This window comes from Lemur catta, chromosome 14 (genome assembly GCF_020740605.2).
Source record: "Lemur catta isolate mLemCat1 chromosome 14, mLemCat1.pri, whole genome shotgun sequence".
Taxonomy (NCBI): Eukaryota; Metazoa; Chordata; class Mammalia; order Primates; family Lemuridae; genus Lemur; species Lemur catta.
Window position 1 is genome coordinate 39,319,585 of NC_059141.1, and position 19,724 is coordinate 39,339,308.

Consider the following 19,724-nt stretch of genomic DNA (forward strand, 5'->3'; position numbering starts at 1 on the left):
AGGAAATGGAGCCTGCAGCCAGACCTGTGTTCACATCTAAGGCCAGGAATAGCAAAATGTGTAAACAACATCATCTCAGTGCTTTAGTTCTTTAAGAAAGTAGGGTGAGCCACTTAATAATCTTGGTTCTAGTTATGGCCTCATCTGTGGATTGCCATCTTATAGGCAGAAGTTAGTGTGTCTACACAGCTATGCTAGGTTCACTACTTTCTTGTATGTTTCTTAGTTGTGTGTATTTTAGTTAATGCAGTAATCTTAGCAAATCATTCTGCCTAGCTCAGTGTTGATTTAAAGCAAAAAATACTGTCAGCAAAATTACAAAATTTTTTCTAGTAGCTATTCTTTTACAAATTTTAATAAGATTATAATATGATTGAGATTCCAAGTACCCCTGCCTAGACATCATTACGGTAAAGGATTTTTTTTTTTTCTTAGCCCCTAATCTACCAAAGTTGTTCCTTCCACTGGCACCTGAACCAGAGTCATCATAACACACCAATGTCTGTGAGCCAGAAAATACCAATTAGATCGCTTAGCAAGAACCAAGTTCATCCTGCACTAGAGAGAAAATAAATGAGCAAAGACTCAGAATTACTTAATTTTTAAAAAGTTTTCATGGCTCTATCTATCCTGTAATACCTAATGATTTGTGTGTATGCCTAGAAACTTGTTATAAATCCACATTTTGTTTTAGAACATATTTTAAATGCCCAAAGGGAAATTTAATTACTTAAATTCAAGCATTGAATCCTTAGAACAAAAAACAATATTTTTTTCCCTGAGAAAAGCTTTAGTCGTTGAAATGGAGCCCTAAGAGGTCATGTCTGTGTTTCGGCGTACATTTAAAAACTGTTACCTGTAGCTCAGCCTATCTGCAAACGGGCTAAGTAGATCCATCCTACCAGAGGAAAACATTCCGTAGTCACTGATGAATGTGAGTGGTTTGAAAATGGTTTGGTTGGAAGCTGATGACAAGTGAATTACACAGAGACATAAAAATGGGTCTCTCCTTGAGCATCCGGGCTAGTTGACATGAACACAAAGAACCTGGTGCTGCTCAGCGACCCTGACTGTCGTCCGGGTTTGGGCACACCTGTCTTCCATCTCCTGATAGCATCTGTTTGCGGATAAGCTAATTCCTGTGTAGGAGTTGTATAATGCAGCATTTCATGTGAATATTTGAAAGAAAATCTGTCACCCATGTTTTAAATTTAGAAATATCAGATTATGTCAGTGTGCATCCCAAATGGCAATATTGGTGCCATCTCTATTTTAAAGTCTTTAGTTTTTGTGTATTGACTTTACATTTATTTATTACAGGTCTTTTGGGACCCACGACCTTATCTTTAAACACTTCGACAACCCCAAACTCACTCTTGAATGCTCTTAATAGTTCAGTCAGCCCTTTGCAAAGTCCCAGTTCTGGCACCCCCAGCCCCACATTATGGGCACCCCCACTTGCTAATACTTCAAATGCCACAGGTGAGTGTCATTAAAGTATACTCAGAGAGGCATGTATTCTTAGGTGTTACTGGTTTTTTAAATAAAAGTTACCAATGGCTTGGTTTCTGTAGGGAAAAGTATGGTTCAAAGGATACTGCAGCCAAACAGAAATTCCCCGATGTGTAAATTAGTTAAAATGAAGCACAAGAAAGCAGTGAGTTTTTCATACAAGTGTGAAATATAATCCTCAAATGTGATAAGAAAATTAGGAGAAGAGTATGATAAGCAGGGAGCAATGGCAGAGGCACAGGAAGAGTATTGACCCTGTGGTTAGGACACGCAGGCTCCAGTTGGACTAACTTGCGTGGTAGTCACGAGCACGTGTTCCACCTCGCTAGTTCCTCATCTGTATAATGAGGGACTTGGGTTAAATATTCTCTATGGCGCTGTTCCATTTTAACATTCTTTTGTGTCTTTACAGTAATGTTAAACCTATTTACAGAGAGATATCAAAATTGAGTTCTTTTCTGAATTTGCAACAAAAATTACATTTTTTATTGTTATTGAAAATAACAGTTGGTGATGCTGCGTTTTTCCCTGTCTAATATCTGTCTTGATGGAATTTTGTATAGGTTTTTCTGCCATACCACACCTTATGATTCCGTCTACTGCCCAAGCCACGTTAACCAATATTTTGTTGTCTGGAGTGCCTACCTATGGGCACACGGCTCCGTCTCCCCCTCCTGGCTTGACTCCTGTTGATATCAACAGTCTGCAGACAGAAGGCAAAAAAATCTCTGCTTCTTTAAATGGACATGCACAGGTAATGCCCTTCTAGAATGGTGTGATCTATGCTGTTTGTAAGAGATAAGCCACTGGTGATAACATTTAAACCTTCACCTGAAATGAATTTCAAATTGTAAAATTATGACCATATCCATATGTTATTTTCTATTATTATTTCAGTCTCCAAATATAAAATATGGTGCAATATCCACTTCATCCCTTGGAGAGAAAGTGCTGAGTGCGAATCATGGTGATCCATCCATCCAGACAACTGGGACTGAGCAGACATCTCCCAAATCAAGCCCTGCAGAAGGTCAGGAACTGTGTCTTTCCTGCTAAAATTCAATCTAGTTTGTTACTTGGATAACAAGAGGGTTGCAGAGAGCCTATGCAGTGGTTTTGAGTTGGTTTTGCTAACCATCTATGACTCATCCTGCCTGAACTATGTAGAAAGACAACGTCTTGAATAAAATTTCAAAGAGCATGGTGAAAGATTAACTGAAAAGCGCTTTCCAAGGAAAGAATCATTCCACATTACATTGTAACTTCCTAAATTAAAGGGAAGGTAATTGTGTCTCAGGAAAGCATCAACTTACCAAATGCTATATATATATATATATATATATATATCTTTTTTTTTTTTTTACCAAGTGTCTTTTTATAACCCTTATGCCCCAAATAATCTTTGAAAAATATGAGGATCTTGCCTTCACGTTGGGTTTTTGTGACAGCCTGAATTTGTTAAGGTGTCCTTTTTGCAGATGAAAGCTGTTAACCTGTGTCAGGCTGATCATGTCACCATAGAATTGGGTTCTGATTTGTTTCCGTTGCAGGTAATTATCAACTATAAGATGATGACGTTTAGATGTCTCACTTTTTTTTCTTCTCCTCTGCAGGTTGCAATGATGCTTTTGTTGAAGTAGGCATGCCTCGAAGTCCTTCCCATTCTGGGAATGCTGGTGACTTGAAACAGATGATGGGTCCCTCCAAGGTTTCCTGTGCCAAGAGGCAGACGGTAGAACTATTGCAAGGCACGAAAAACTCACACTTACAGTATGTATTTTAATCTTAAAAGCCTTGATCCTTTGAAAGAAAGTATGTAACAGGCTAAATTTGTTTTAAACTCAATAGTTAGTACTCTTCAGTTCAAATCAGGTTTGGTCTCATCCATGAGCTTTTTCATTTTATCTTTTCTTTTTACAAATTTTTATTGAGGAATAATATCTGATGATTTCACCCTTTTCTATTGTCTCTATAGTTCCTCCCCCATTTAGTTGATTAGGTTCATATCTGTGTCCTCTAAACCACCTGTATTGTTTTGAAACTTGAGCATTCTCTCTGCTCTTCAGTGATCAGCAGAGCAATTTTTATTCTCTGACTGTTGTTGGTATGAATTTTCCAACTGTGCATTCTCTTTCATTTGGCTTTGAATTTCTTTCTGAAGCTGTAACTCCTTTTTTTTCCATGGTAATTGTGAACTTTTTAATAAATGTTTGGTGATGTCATGATTTTATTTATTCCAAATCATGTTGTGTAGAAATACATAAATTGTATCAAATATAACTCTCCCTTACCATAGCAAAATTATGCGTGTGGCATCCTCACTTTGTTTTCTTTTTCCATTTATTTTGTGCAGTCTCCACAATGAGAGGTTTGTCCTTTCACTGTCCCTCCTACGCCATCCACCTAATTTCTTCCGCTGTCTTATTTAGTTCATTGCATATCCTTACAGAGCATCTTTATGCAAAGATTAGCATATAGATTCATATTTCCTCCCTTTCATACTAAAATCCATTTTGTTTTATAAACTCTTTGGTCAATTAATCATTATTATTCCCATTTTGTCCAATTCAGCTTTATCTGTGTTTTTCTTTACTTGGCACTGATACTCAAAATGAATGTTCTTTAGTATAGGTTAGAGAAATGATTTTGCTTTCCTCTAACTACTGAAGCATTTGAAGTAAAGACTCATTCCTTTTGTCCCTGAGTATGTTCTGAACCTTCTCATCATCTTCATCTGGATTAAGCTGCAGCCTTCAGAATGGTCTCCCTGCCTCCAATCTCTGATCAGCTTGCTCTGTCTTTTATTTGCTCCAGTAAATTTTCCTGGAAACACAGATCGGATGTTGTCACACTGTGGCATCAGAACCATCACAAGTCTGAATTGCATGTGCTCTTCTCCTGGCTTTTGGCACCAGTGAACTTGCAGATACCCTTTAGTTCCCCGTTCAGATGTCCTCTGTGAAGCCTCTGTCAACATTTGTCAAGCAACATTCATTGTTCCTCCTTTTGTATTCCCATAGTCCTTTCTAAATTATTCTAAATTCCCCTGGCACAACAGCTGAATAGTTGAATAAATAAAATAATGAATTAATGAATAAATTCAGCTCTTCAATGGATAATTGTGTATCCCTATTTTATTTGAGTCTAACGTACAGTTGGATTTGAATTGGGGTGTATGTATTCTGTATGTATCATGTATCATATGCAGCAAAAAAGAGATGTACCTAAAGTCAAAGAGAGGAGGAAAAGAATAGAAAAGGGAATTTTATTGATGGAGAGAATCCTGATTTAGGAAGGACAAATGCCCCTCTATTCTCAGTATTTCTCAGCCAAACACAAGTGAACTCCAGCTGCTTCTCTGTCCAAAGACAGTAAGGAACCACTTCAGAAGCCTCCATTATAAGAAACACTTTCATGCTCTGCCCGTTCTCCTAAACACGCTCTGGAGAATATTTCTCATTTATCTGCTACCTTTATTTGTTTATCAATATCATATGTATATTTCACATACATGAATTGCATCATCCATATGCCTTCAGATTGACTGGATCTCTGTTTACTTTGCATGCATGAGTCATTGATGTTTCTTTGATGTATAAAAATTAGAAATCTTGTCTGTACAGCTATTCTACCTGTATCATGTGCAATATACCATATATGCTATATGTATAATGTGTATGAATGTGTATCATGAAATAGTCTCAAGCTCAAGTCCTAGAGTCATGATGCCTGGGTTCCAATTCCAGCTCTACCATTTACATTGGAAGTGTGACCTTGGACAAGGTACTTCCCTCATCTGTGAAATGAGTATGACGGTAGTACCTACATCATAGCATTGTTATGAGGATTAAATGAGATATAAATAGCTGGCAATGGTAAACATGCCTGGTGAATCCGGCACATAGGAAACATTCAGTACATTTGTATGTATACCGGAGCGTTGAATTCCAAACTCTGTTTCACAGCAGCACGGACAGGTTGCTCTCGGACCCTGAACTGAGTGCTGCAGAAAGCCCTCTGGCTGACAAGAAGGCTCCAGGGAGTGAGCGAGCCGCAGAGAGGGCGGCAGCTGCCCAGCAAAACTCCGAAAGGGCCCACCTTGCTCAACGGTCATCATACGTCAACATGCAGGTAACGGTAATAAAATAGGAAAGGCATTCAAATATAGGATGCTCGGGTTAGGGTATAGAGAATTCAGTGAGTGTTCAGCAGTAGTGCAGAAATTAGATTTTCCTTCTGTAATCCCTTCAAAATGGAATTTAAATATATATACAGTAGCTAGTTTGCTATAAAAATTAAAAATAAAATACTAAATTTAGCCTTAGTGAGAAGAGTTCTTTAAGATATGACATTAAAAATGGTACAAAATGAGCTGTGTCACTATGTCTTAGGCAAATAACATTATTCATCTGTTCACTTGAAAAAATTTTAGATGAATGTGAAGGACTGTGTTGCTAAGTATTACTGCCTCATGACATAGTCTTAGATAAATAGATACAATCTTCTGTCTGAAATGGAGATGATAAATTTGGTGCCATTTAAAGATAGTTGTGAAAATAATGTGAAGTTTTATTTATTTGAAAATAGATGCTGAATATTGATGATTGTGTTAGTTCACAGATTTTTGTGATTATTTTAAACAATTTCCTCAATAGGGACTTTCTCTGTATCCATTTTCAAAGTATTAAGCTAATTATTCAAAATAGGCTATTGTCCACAAAATTCAGAAATCTGGTATGGATCACAAATATGAAAGATAAGAATTTGTGCTTTCTGTTTAGAGATTCCTATAAACATTTGATTTTAGAACCAGAATTACTGGGTAGACCTACCTATTTTACAGTAAGAGATTTATCACCGTCATCCCTCCACCTCTAAAGAAGAGGAAAACTTTTCTCACAAAATCCTAGAAACAAAAACACTGCCATAGATATGTCAAAGAAACTAACTCATGGAACTAAATTATGCTACTGCAATTTCAGTGCAAACTCCAGTTCAATCCTTCTTGTCTGTTTTTTAATCCTTTGCATTTGAATATTTTCATGAGTTTTTAGATGAATGTTTTTACAAAAGCCATGGCCTTTATAATGTGTCAGTGTTTTAAAAAAGACACTGATTACATTTTCTCTGAATTTATTTTCAGTTAATGTAAATTAAAGTTCTCTCATTTAGGAAATATCGGATACCCTTTATAATCCTTTATGGTTTTCGTCTGTCTTGTGGTTCTCATCATCTTTTCTGTCAGGTTTATACCTTCAGTGAACCCAATTTTATGTTTCTTTCTTTTGGGGTGGATGAAGTGTTCTTGATGATAGAATTGCAACTTATATAGATGTATTGATGCTGTTAGTGAATAGCTGACTCTGAAAATCACTAAGAAATCAATGATAATAGTCACTGAGCATTGGCAGGGAGAAGATTGAAGACTTGCCTGCTTACCTTGGCTGAAAATGATCTTTGTCTCCTGATCGTTCTTGGAGAGCTATATCTCCACCTCTCTTCTCACACTTACTTCCTAATTTATTTTATAGTTATTTCTCTTTCTCAACTCTCCTAAGACTGTAAGTCATTGAGGCCATAGATTATTTTTGATTCATTTTGTATTCTTCCACAGAGCTTAGCACCAGTAGGCACTCCATAAATATTTACTGAACAGGTGAATTTAGGTTTTCCCCACCCCTTGCCCTTAGATGTTAATAAGTAAAAGTTGATTTTAATTCCCGGTGCCATTTTAGTACTAGGGTTTCAAAAACACCATCAAGCTGTTGTCTAAAAATCTGGCTCTCCTGATTTATTGCCATGTTTTTTGTTATCACACATCCTGGTTTGTCTGGAACAGCCTCTGTTTACTTTTATTATCCTGGCCTGACTATTATTCACAGCACATTTCACTCTCAGAAGTGTCCTGTTTCAGACCGTAAGTTATATGGTGTAATCTTCCTGGGAAAAGGGTTAGAGAGCTCTTGCCAACTGGGTCTTGACCGGGTGGGCCTTTGAGGCTGCTTAAATCAAGTCTGAGTTAGTTCCTAAGTTGGAGAATTGATAACACTCAAATGGCATTTGAGATGTAGCTATATCTGCACTCCTTTCTTCAAAAAGACCTATCTTGGTCCCTATGTAGACCTGACTGCATCATAGTTACTCATTTAATGCCATTATAGATTAGAACTAGACATTTGCCATTTATCTCACTTCAAAAGCAAAGACTATGCCACTTAGGCTAAATAATTTCTTAAGTTGCCTTAACATCATACTACTTCAGGCCATGCTTACCTAAATGAAGAGGGGATTTTGAGACACAAAGGAGGCCAATAGATACCTGACAGTGTTTTGGTAATGTATTATTTTGAAACTGAGCATAACTATTATGGAGTTATTTACTATACTTAGCAGATACTGGCCCTGATGTGCTAGATATTTATGATAAATAAGATTTTTTTTTCTTTTTGAAGGAAAAACTCTAACTCTTGTCACTGCCAGGATTAAAATCAGAAATAGTAATTTATTCTAATTTATTAGTTTAGAAAACATGTTTAAATTCATCAGGCTTACATTGGATTTCTGTCACATTATGGTGCAAAGCTTAGCATGTGTCTCAGGCAGATGCAGGGGATACAGTCAAAACCTGTGTCTCTCTCTAACTGTGGGGTAGTGGCATGACATTTGGAAAGACTGACAACAAAGATATTTTCTCTCCGTTTCATTTTCAGGCATTTGACTATGAACAAAAGAAGCTATTAGCAACCAAAGGTATATGATATACTAATGATTTATACTTTGTTTTTTAATACACTCATAAATAGTTTTTTGACTACTCATGGCGAATTGAGAAATTGGACCCTCAAACAAAAGAAACCAAAATGTTTGGGTTCAGGTTGCACAAATTCTGTTGAGATTAGACATATTTTGTTGAATAAGTTAGCATTAGATCAATTAAGAAATCATGTAGCATTTTTTCATTTACTGTTACTTCAGTTAAAATGTTTTATTAAGACATTTTAGGCATTTTGTGTTAAGAAATAACAGTCAGTGATAATTTCTTCACACATATCAAAGAAGCAATGCCTATCATTGGTATTTTACTTAAGCAATACGTTAAATATACCAGGCATTTGTTTTATTAATATATTCTGTTTTCCAAAGCTATGTTAAAGAAACCAGTGGTGACGGAGGTCAGAACGCCCACAAATACCTGGAGTGGCCTGGGGTTTTCTAAATCCATGCCAGCTGAAACTATCAAGGAGCTGAGAAGGGCCAATCATGTGTCCTATAAACCCACAATGACAACCACTTACGAGGTTTGTAGAGCCACGCCCAACCCATTCTTCCCTTCTGTTCTCTCAGTAAAAGCAAATAGTCATCCTCCCGTATTTTTTATGTACGCAAGGGAAAGCGATTAGTGGTCATTTTTTATTTCTATTCCTGTAAACATATTTTGACAAAATCAGTGCAATCATATATATTATGGTCTTTTATGTATCTTCTCTCAAAGTTGTTGATTAGTTGTTGAAATGTAAATTTGGACGTGTGTTTTTGTTGGGGGTGGGGTGTATCATAAGTGACAGAGTAGGGCTGAGATTAAGAGAAAGGCGAGGTAATAGTTCAGAAAAATGGATAAAGAGTTCTTTTATCCAAGGGTATCACTAGCAAGGGCACCATAGGGGGAGAAGGCAAATATTCAACAAAAACAGGTTTTCAGATACGAGTTAAAAATTCGATGTGTTCAGACGTGCCAAGAACACAGCAGGAAGTATCTCAAACAAGAGCTCCAGAATTTTTATGTTTCCCAGATGTTGGCTGCACTGCTCAGGGTGAGACTGGGCAGCTGGCATTCTTACCACTTGGAGGAGGGATCCACAGTTCCAAACTCCTCAGCCAGGCTCCACGTGACTCACCACGCAGGACTTGTCCATTTGAGGGTATCCGGTTTTGGCTGTAAGCCTCAGGGAGTGGGGGGTGGCGCTAGAGAGAGCGCGCACACGCAGCTCAGCGCAGGGGCACTGCAGACCCAGAGTGGATGCAGACGACGCATCCAAGAATCACAGTGCTCAACCAGAGCGCCGCAGGCCGAAAAACAAATACCGGTTAAGGGTTTCATAATTGTTAGTCTAATAACTAGCATTTGTCGATTGACCTCCTTTTCTCCTCCCATTTTCTTTGTCATAAATTAGGCTGTTGATGAAAGGCGAAAGCAAACATGCTGTTTTTTTCTTTGTCTCTTGGAGTAAGTGAAAAAGCAAGTACAATTGAAATACTAAAACGAACAGTAGTCTCCTATGAATGTCATTGTTAGAGTTATAGTAGCAACCTGCCAGGCTATATTTAAAGATTGAAAGTACCTTCAGCAGCGAGCATGCAGGGACCATTATGAAAAATGCTGAGGCTCTAGGAGGGCTGCTACTCTTTCTGCCGTTACAGCGCTGAGAGAAAACAAACACCTCCTTTTGTTAGCAGAGACCGTAACACTGCTGTGCTAATTTTTAGACTTTCAACTGATACACCCTATGGTTGTCCCTTTCACTCACCCCTGCATTTGGCAGAGTGAAGTGTTAGGTTGTTGATTGTGTTCTGTAGTTTCAGAGATGAAATACGTAACTTTTGCAATGCTCATTGAGTTCTGCTCTCCGAGACCAACAGTTTGACAAGTTGAAAATGATGATACTTTCAGTAATGTAGTGGTGAAGTGCAGGGGCCGTGGGCTCTGCTGACCACCACTGACCAGACGTCTGGCTTTGGTGAGTGACTTCGCTCCTCTGAGCCTGTTCTCGCCTTTGGGCTGTACTGAGAAGGGCATCGGGGAGGGCACCCGGTGCTTAGCACGGTGCATGGTAAATTCTTAGTAATTACTTATTGAGCTGCTATTATTATTTCCACCGGAGAACTCTGCCCTGAAGAAAACCGGGGCCTGCTGAAAGATGAGATTATGTACATGAAGGCTCATTGGAGGTATTGCTGCGCATTCAAGCGCCTTAGGCTTTTTGTATCCAAAGATATCTTAGGGTATTATATGAATGTAGTAATTATCTTAAATCACATTCATTTAGTTCTTTGTGGTTTATGAGGTGGATTTTCATCCAAAATTCTATTCTATCCCCACAAACTCCCAGTGAGGGAAGAGGGCCCTGGAATGGTTGTGTGTCTTACTCAAGGTCATGGTCAGTAAGCGTCAGAGACAGGACTTGAGATAATTTTACAAAAATACCCTCATACTGCTCTTCCTAATGATTTAACCCAGGAGAGTCCATAGCAAAAGGTGATAGGTAGCTGACCTACAACCATGTTGCTGATTCTTTTATGGGCATAAGAGTCACTTGGAGAGCTTGATACAAATGCAGATTCGGCCTCCAGGGTCTTACTCGGCAGGTAGGGAGTACCAGGTACCTGCGTTTTCGGCAAGAACCTAGTATGGTTCTGATGCAGGCATCTCTCACGAAACTGTGCTATAAAGGGACATAATACTAAAGGACATGATGGCAGACACGGGCATAGGAGCCTGAAAGGCTCTTCTGCTCTAGCACTTTGCAAGGACAGATAGACCACTGTGCAGTGTCCCCGATTCAGTGCCTGAACCCCTTCCTGTGGCTCTCCTTGCTTTGGGTATGGTGGGCTAGCCTGCTCCACCATCCTGGCTGGTGTCTAGCAGCACATTCACACTAAAGACGGGGAGGGAGGCCGAGTGGAACCAGCTGGATTGGAGCATGGTCATTCACTTGTAATCTGCTTTTCTTCACTGCCCCTTTAAATGCTACTGATGGAGAGATGTAATCAAGGTTTTTTAGGAATGGTGTTATATAATAGATTCTCCCTGGTATGCAGGACTTGAACTTTTCCTAATGCATCCCAAATCCTTTGAGATGGAGGGAAAGGGCCCCTCACATAGCATTCATTCTCTGATTTTCTACAGCACTTACTACCTGCATGTGCACAGCTTTCCTTATCTTCTTCCATGGCTCAAAAGGATGAAAACCAGTCAGTAAGGGTCACTTCCATGGACTGGGACATGGGGAAGCACCTGGGGAAAAGTGAAAAGAAAAAATTTATTAAGAAAACCACATCTATGCTTATAGCACTAATATTTTCTAATTTGGAGGGTGGCTAGAAATACTCTCCTTTTCCTTACTCTCTTTCTGAAGAAAAATAAAACAAAATGAACAAGGAGAATGCTGATCTGTAAGAGGCAGCATGTTTGGCCAGCAGGTCCTGACGGGTGAGAGCTGCGCACTGGGCATGCCAGGGACCGGGGTTTCCTGCTCTAGCAAGTTTGCTTCAGGTATGTGCAGTATCACTGAGAAGCTAGACTTGAGCCGTTCTTTTCCCAGTTTCAGGGTAGCTTTGAGAAATTAACTCATTTCAAAGAGCTCCTTTAGATAAGAAGCAGGGACTCGCAAGCTTTTCTGTTTTCTCCAAGACTCAAAAATATGACCCTGTTTCCTTGATATTATATAGGGACACCAAAAGTCAAACAAAAAGCTGCTTTGACGTGCAGTGTCTCTGTCACCTCAACAAAGCTACAAAGAGGTTTGGGATTTTCCTTTTCTTTTTGCCGTCTATCTCTTAAAAGCATAAGTAATGATTACATATTCTCCAGAGCAAATAAAAACCTGCATTGAAAATCAAAGATGGTTTTAAACTTCCCTAGCACTAAGAGTAATGAGATTATCTGATTAGTTTAAATCTTACAAATCTAAGAGTGGAAATATTAAAGATATTTTCGTTAGAAGAGTCATCTTTGGCATCAGGAGGCTTCATTTCCTTATACCCATTCCCAAAATTCAGTAAAGGCATTCCATAGATGGAGGGAAGAGAATCTTTGAGATTTACTCACTAATTCCACAAATATTAAGCACTTTCTGTGTTCCAGGTACAATTCTATGCACTAGTGAATACAAGGTTCTTGCTTTTGTGGATAGAGCTTTCTTTCTGGTGGGTAGAAAAAAACACAACCCAGGTAAACAAGAAGGCATTAGGTGATAAAAGTCCCTGATAAATGTGAAACCGAGGCTGCTTTAGATTGGGTAGTTGTAAAGCAGGCCTTATGAGCAGATGACATCCAAGCTAAAACCTACATGACAAGAAAAGGCCAATCTTGTGAAGATCTAGGGAAAGAGTGTTAGGCCAGGGAAACAGCTGGCATGATCGCCCTAAAGGCAGAGGTAGCTGGTGAGTTCAGGGAGCAAGAGGAGGACAGGGTGGGTGAGCACTGGCGATGAGATTGGAGAGAGGCAGAGGCTCAGTTTTGGAGCACGTGAGCCCGTGGTAAGGTACAATGGAAGCTCATTACAAGACTTTATGCAGAGCCAAGATTTGTTCTAATTTGCATTTTAAAAAATCAATATTGTTACTTTATGGAAAATGGATTTTAGGGGGGAGAGTGGCAAGAGTAGAATCAAGATGGCCATTAAGGAGGCAGTCGATGACAGTTGTGGAGATGGAGAGAAGTGTGCAGATTTGGAGTATGTTTCAAGATGCCACTGATAGAACTTGCTGATGCATCGGATGTGTTGCGGGAAGGAGGGATCAAGGATGAGCCTTAGACTTTTGGCTGAAGCAGCTGGGTGAATGGTGGAGTCACTTGCTGGGACACAGGCATTCGGAGAGAGGAATAGGCTTGACGGGTAGCTGGGCCGGGGGGAGAGGTGATCAACAACTCCAACCATACTGAGTTTAAGATACCTATCAGACAGTAAAATGGAGGCATCAATTGGCATCTTATGAATCTAAATTTCAACAGAGAAGTCAAATCTAGACATAGGGCACTGCTGTCATTAGACTTTGAAAGAGGTTGAGATTACCTAACAAGAAAGTGAACAGAGAGGAGAGAAGGGGTCCTAGGACCAAGCCCCAGGATAATCTGACATTTAGAATGGAAAATATTTAATAGAAGGAGTATCCTATAAAACATACAGTAAGGTCGGCAGAAAACCTGGGGACCTAGGGTGTCATGATGCCCTAAAGAAGGAAGTGTTTAAAGAAGGGCATGGTCAACTGTGCTTACGCTGTTGCGAGATGAGTGAGTTTATCGATGTGAACAGTAAAGGATTCTCTTGGAATTACCCAATGAACATAAAACTTTGCAAATCAGCGATTCTTGACTTTAATACTCCAGGTAGCACAAAGTAGGGTGCTTGTAATATGGTGCTTAAATAAAAGAACAAAGAAATGAATAAATGCAAGTTTGGTGCATACTTTGAGATGTTTTAAATTATTTTTACTTTGGAGAATTTACAAAGATAAGTAATTCCAGGTATCTAATTTGTTGGAGCGATTGTATAGTTGTTAGGGGGAGGGTAACACAGGGGTAAATGCCAGATCTCTCTCCAGCCTCAGGCCCTATTGGCCTAGCAGCTCAGTTTTTCTGAAAGCATTGGATCTAGCTTGGCTATAGCTCATCCCCATTCATTCTTGTGTGATACAAGGCAGAGAATCTTTGTGATAGCAGATGGAAGATTTGCTTTGTGGTCCCCCAAATAGGGAGGAACTTCAGCATCTACTCTCCCAAATTTTATAGGAGGGATTCTTTATACTGAGGGCTCTCAGAACTCTCCCTCATGATCAGGAAAAACACTTCGTCGTGCGTATTACCAAGCGTCCTTGGTGCTGGAGGATGAAGTCTATAGACAGGTACCACAGTCAGCATTCATGGGTAACTGCAGTGGTTTGTAAACGGTAGTGGTGCAATGTGAATTCTTTTCTCCTCCCACCCTGAGAAGCCCACCTTATTAAACATTTGTTTATCTGGCTTTGACTGTTTACAGGGCTCATCAATGTCCCTGTCACGGTCCAACAGTCGTGAGCACTTGGGAAGTGGAAGCGAATCTGATAACTGGAGAGACCGGAATGGAATAGGACCCGCAAGTCATAGTGACTTTGCAGCTTCTGTTGGCAGCCCCAAGCGTAAGCAAAACAAATCAAGTGAGTTTTGTCTTTTATTCATACTTTGAGGTATACTCAGTTTAGAAGGTGTTTGGTTGATTTGCCGTGATGTTGAAGTACCACTCCAGCGCCTCTGTGACCTCAAGTGCTTGGTGCAATTCATGTGCCACCTTCCCTACTTCTTCCGGTGAAGCAGGCCACTTAGTTCTCTCCTCTTACTGCATTTCATGCATGCTTGCACTCTAGCACTTGCCACACTGAAGGGTAATTATTTATCTGCATGTCTGTCTCTGCCTGTGGAATTTGAGCCCCAAAAGCCAGAGGCCATATTTATTCATTCAGCAAACATTTCTGAAGTGCCATGTGCCAGGCATTCTGTTACGTTGCACTGTATTTGTTACTTCTTCCCTAATGCCTAATGGAGTGTCCGATACCTAGTAGATAGGTGCTCAGTAAACGTTTGTGCAGTGAATGCATGAATGAGTAATATAAGCACAAACATCTAGATGGCAAAGAAAACACAAGGACATAAGAAAGCAGTTGAGAAAAATGTGATCAAATTAGCATCTTGGACCATTGCAAAAACACTATCCAGTGCGTAGATACTAAAGGTGAAGAGCAGGATTTGATTTTTCAAGTTGATAAGATAGAGCTGAATTAGCATGAACAGAAAACAAGTTTAATTTACAGCATAGGGGTTCTGCCTTTGAGCAAATGTGGCAGAGACTCAGCGTGAGTCCGGAGTCTTGTCTATAACAGCACTCACACTTCTAGGCTGTACAAATAGGTAAACAGTCAAGAATTGACACAGTCATGACAAGATATGCCCCTAATACCTTCTTTCTGGGTTTTTGACAAATTTGGAATCCTGAAACATGTGGCTTGGAGTATTTGAAGAGTACTTGAAGAAAGGCAGTCTAGATAAGCATAGAAACACTCACTAACAGCCAGTTGTTACCATCAATCAAGTTGGCTGTATTGTCAGGAGTCTCAGATTTGAAAAGAGCAATCATAGTGTTGGCCGAGTCTAAATAGGAAAGCACAGTCAACTCTTTCGTTCCCAAGCGCACTGTCAGTAGTGGCCTGGAGATGTCCAATAGTCACTGGCTGGGTCCTCCACCACTGGCAGTATGGTGGAGCCGAGAGGCAGCTGGTGCCAGGTACAGGGGTGTAAATGATGTCCAGTCTATAGCCCAAGGCAAATTTGTTTTGTGCTTCTCTTTTTCTATCTTTATTTCCTTTCCCTTCATTTAATGTTGCATAATTAAAATTGAGTATATTATTTAGCTGGGTTGAAGTTTAGCATTAAAATGGAGGATTCATTAATAAACAGAAATGGTTAATGAAGCACAGTCATTTGGCTTTTTTCAGGTGATTCAAGAGTGTAGGGAGTTTAAAACAGGATATAGAAACTATAAGTAGTTAACACAAAACTAAAGTTGTGGGCCATTATGAACTTTTGTCACTAAGAATATTTTACTTTCAAACACTTGTTTTTTAAAAATTTTACTAATATATTTTATTTAACCCAACATATGTAAAATATTTCTTTTAAATATGTAATCAATGTAAAAATTATTTGAGATATTTTATATTCTTTCTTACTTTGTACAGAGTCTTTAAAATCTGCAATATATTTTACTCTGATGGAACATTTTGATTCACACTAGCCTCATTTCAGCTGTTAATAGCCACATGTGGACAATGGCTACTGTATTTAAATAGCACAGTTAATTTCTCCTAATCCCCTTCTCGAGGTCATCAATATGTCAGTTTTCCCTGGCTATCTCTGTTTATACCAATTACTCGAATGTAATTCTCAAAAACTCCTCTTCTCTCAAAAAACATAAACGTATCATTTGGACAATAAATTATATGGTCAGCCTGCCAGTGACTTCCGTGTTGTCAAGTCCAGCGGTCACTCTGCTGCACTTACCGTGATCTGCTTTTTGCTCCTTTGACCCAGAATCTCACTAGTCACGCCTCCCCAGTCTTTTCTGATGACTTTGGGGCCTCTGCTTCGCCTTTAAATGATGGAGTGTCCCAGGGCTCAGTATCTCAGGCCTTGGTCCTGGGTCCTTTTGTCTACACATTCTCCCAACAAGAGATACAACATCTGTTTTTAAGAGAAAAAGAAACTTTATCAGGAAATTCCTTCCACTTGAGATACATAAAGGACATCCCAGTTGGGAGATGAAAACAACTGGAGAAAGTGATTAATGGCACCAAAAACAGTACAGAACAAGATTCTTAAATTTGGCAGATGTGTGGATCCCCAGAGTAGATTAAATAGATCTGATTGGCTGAGGTGACTGTCCTCCTCCTCCTTCACCTTTCTGGGAATCGCTGTTAAAGCCACATCCTTGGTGTAAAGGACAGACTTCCTACACAGGCAAGAGCCAATTGTTGATTGGGGAGGTAGAATGGCAGCACAGCTCTGCTAGCACCTCCAAAACTGTGTGTGTGTGTGTGTGTGTGTGTGTGTGTATGCGTATTTGGTGAAGTACTTGGCATGGTTCAATAGTCTATAGGTTCTGAGAACCACAGATAGTGTGTTGAAACCTTTGTCTACCAAATCATTTACAGAGCCAAGGAAAAGCTCTGTATGACTGTCTCAGAATTTTTTCCAAGAAACAGATGAATTTGCCTTAAATTAAATCCAGGAATTCCAGCACCATTCTTAGCACTTCTTATTTACTCGTTTTTTTTTTTTTTTTTTTTTTGAAGAGAACTCAATTAATCTTTATTCCAGCTCATTCCTGAGCAAGCTCCTGTTGCTGAGTCCAAGCAACTCTTTCCACTCCCTGTCTGTTGTTTCTTTTTCTTTTCTTTCCTTTTCTTTAATTTCAGCATATTACAGCGGAACAAATGACAAGTGTTTAGGTTACATACATTGCCTTTGCCCTACCAGAGTCAGAGCTTCAAGCGTGTCCACTCCCCAGATGGTGTGCACTGCACCCATTATGTGTGAATATACCCATGTCCTCCTCCCCACTCCCACCTGCCTGACACCCGATGAATGTTACTATTATATGTGCATATAAGTCTTGATCAGTTAATACCAATTGGATGTTGGATACATGTGGTCCTTGTTTTTCCACTCTTGTGATACTTCACTTAGTAAAATGGGTTCCTCCAGCTCTATCAAGGATAGTACAAGAAGTGCTAGATCACCATTGATTTTTGTGGCTGAGTAGAACTCTATGGTATACATGCACCACATTTCACTAGTCCACTCATGTATTGATTGGCAGTTGGGTTGTTTCCACATCTTTGCAATTGTGAATCATGCTGCTATAAACATTCCAGTGCAGATGTCTTTGTTATAGAATGTCTTTTTTTCTTGGGATAGATGCCCAGAAACAGGATTGCTGGATCAAATGGTAGTTCTACTTGTAGCTCTTTGAGGCATCTCCATATTACTTTCCACAGAGGTTGTACTAGTTTGCAGTTCCACCAGCAGTGTATGAGCATTCCTATCTCTCTGTATCCACACCAACATATTTTATTTTGGGACTTTTTGATAAAAGCTGTTCTCACTGGAGTTAAGTGATATGTCATTGTGGTTTTGATTTGTATTTCCCTGATTATTAGAGATGTTGAGCATTTTTTCATATGTTTGTTGGCCATTAGTCTGTCTTCTTTTGAAAAGTTTCTGTTCATGTCCTTTGGCCACTTTTTAATGGGGTTGTTTGATTTTTTTCTTGCTGATTTTCCCGAGTTATATGTAAATTTTAGTTATCAGCCCTTTATCAGATGTGTAGCATGCAAATATTTTCTCCCATTCTGTAGGTTGTCTGTTTGCTCTTGTGATAGTTTCCTTGGGTGTGCAGAAGCTTTTTAATTTGATCAGGTTCCATTTATCGATTTTTGTTGTTGCTGTGATTGCCTTTGGGGTCTTCTTCAAAATTCTTGGCCTAGGCCAATGTCCATAAGAGTTTTTCCAACATTTTCTTCTGGAATTCTTAGTTTCACACCTTAGGCTTAAGTCTGTTTTCCACCGTGATTTGATTTTTATGAGAGGTAAAAGGTGCGGATCCTGTTTGTCTTCTACATGTCGCTGTCCAATTTTCCCAGCACCATTTATTGAATAAGGATTCTTTTCCCCAGTGTATGATTTTGTCTGCTTTGTCAAAGATTGGGTGGCTATATAAGGATGGTTTTATATCTGAATTCTTAGTTCTGTTTCATTGGTCTGTGTCTCTGTTCTTGTGCCAGTACCATGCTGTTTTAATTACTATAGCTTTGTAGTATAGCTTTAAGTCTGGTAAACTGATGTCTCCCAATTTGTTCTTTTTGCTTAAGGTTGCTTTTGCTATACGAGGTCTTCTCTGGTTCCATACAAAGCATAGAATTATTTTTTCTAGATCTGCAAAAAACGATGTTGGTGTTTTAATAGGGATTGCCTTGACTCTGTAGATCACTTTGGGTAGGATAGACATTTTAACAATGTTGATTCTGCCGACTCAGGAGCATGATATAGTTTTCCACCTATTTATCTCCTCTGCTATTTCCTTCCTCAGTGTTTCGTAGTTCTCCCTGTAGAGATCTTTTACCTCCTTAATTAAGTGTATTCCTAGGTATTTTATTTTCTTTGTTGCTATTGTGAAGGCTATTGAGTCTTTGATTTGGTTCTCAGTTTGACTGTTGTTGGCATATAGGAATGCTATTGATTTCTGTACTTTGCTGAGAACTTTGCTGAATTTGTTTATCAATTTCAGTAGTCTCATGGCAGAATCTTTGGGGTTTTCTAGATATAAGATCATATCGTGAGCAAAGAGCAATAGTTTGACCTCTTCTGCCCCCATATGGATGCCCTTGATTTCTTTCTTTTGTCTGATTGCTCTGGCTAGGACTTCCAGCACTATGTTGAATAGGAGTGGTGAGAGAGGACAACCTTGTCTGGTTCCAGTTCTAAGCGGGAGTGCTTTCAATTTTTCCCCATTCAGTATGATGTTGGCTATGGGTTTGTCATATATGGCTTGTATCACTTTTAGGTAAGTTCCATCTATGGCCGTCTTGTTAAGGGTTCTTACCATAAAAGGTGCTGAATTTTGTCAAATGCTTTTTCTGCATCTACTGAGAGGATCATGTGGTCTTTGTTTTTGCTTCTATTTATGTGGTGAATCACATTTATAGATTTGCATATGTTGAACCTTCCCTGAATCTCTGGGATGAAGGCCACTTGGTTTCATCCACACGATGGATTATTTTTTTGGTAAGCACCTGAATTCAGTTTGCTAAGATTTTGTTGAGAATTTTTGCATCTATATTCATAAGGGATATTGGTCTGTAGTTTTCTTTTTTTGTTGCATCCTTTCCTGGTTTTGGTGTCAGGG

At 39.2% G+C, this 19,724-nt stretch overlaps 1 protein-coding gene across 3 annotated transcripts in view; it reads left to right on the top strand.

Annotated features, from left to right (window-relative positions):
- Positions 1-19,724, top strand: part of BICC1 (BicC family RNA binding protein 1) — a 265,859-nt gene that overhangs the window by 230,806 nt on the left and 15,329 nt on the right. For 2 of the 3 annotated variants that reach the window (XM_045568788.1, XM_045568791.1), the window contains exons 11-18: positions 1,321-1,482; positions 2,076-2,266; positions 2,410-2,542; positions 3,126-3,282; positions 5,478-5,643; positions 8,223-8,262; positions 8,656-8,810; positions 14,268-14,424. In XM_045568788.1, the coding sequence (XP_045424744.1) occupies positions 1,321-1,482; positions 2,076-2,266; positions 2,410-2,542; positions 3,126-3,282; positions 5,478-5,643; positions 8,223-8,262; positions 8,656-8,810; positions 14,268-14,424 (1,161 nt within the window). The remainder of the gene's footprint in view (positions 1-1,320; positions 1,483-2,075; positions 2,267-2,409; positions 2,543-3,125; positions 3,283-5,477; positions 5,644-8,222; positions 8,263-8,655; positions 8,811-14,267; positions 14,425-19,724) is intronic. The other variant, XM_045568790.1, reaches the window with a different exon arrangement.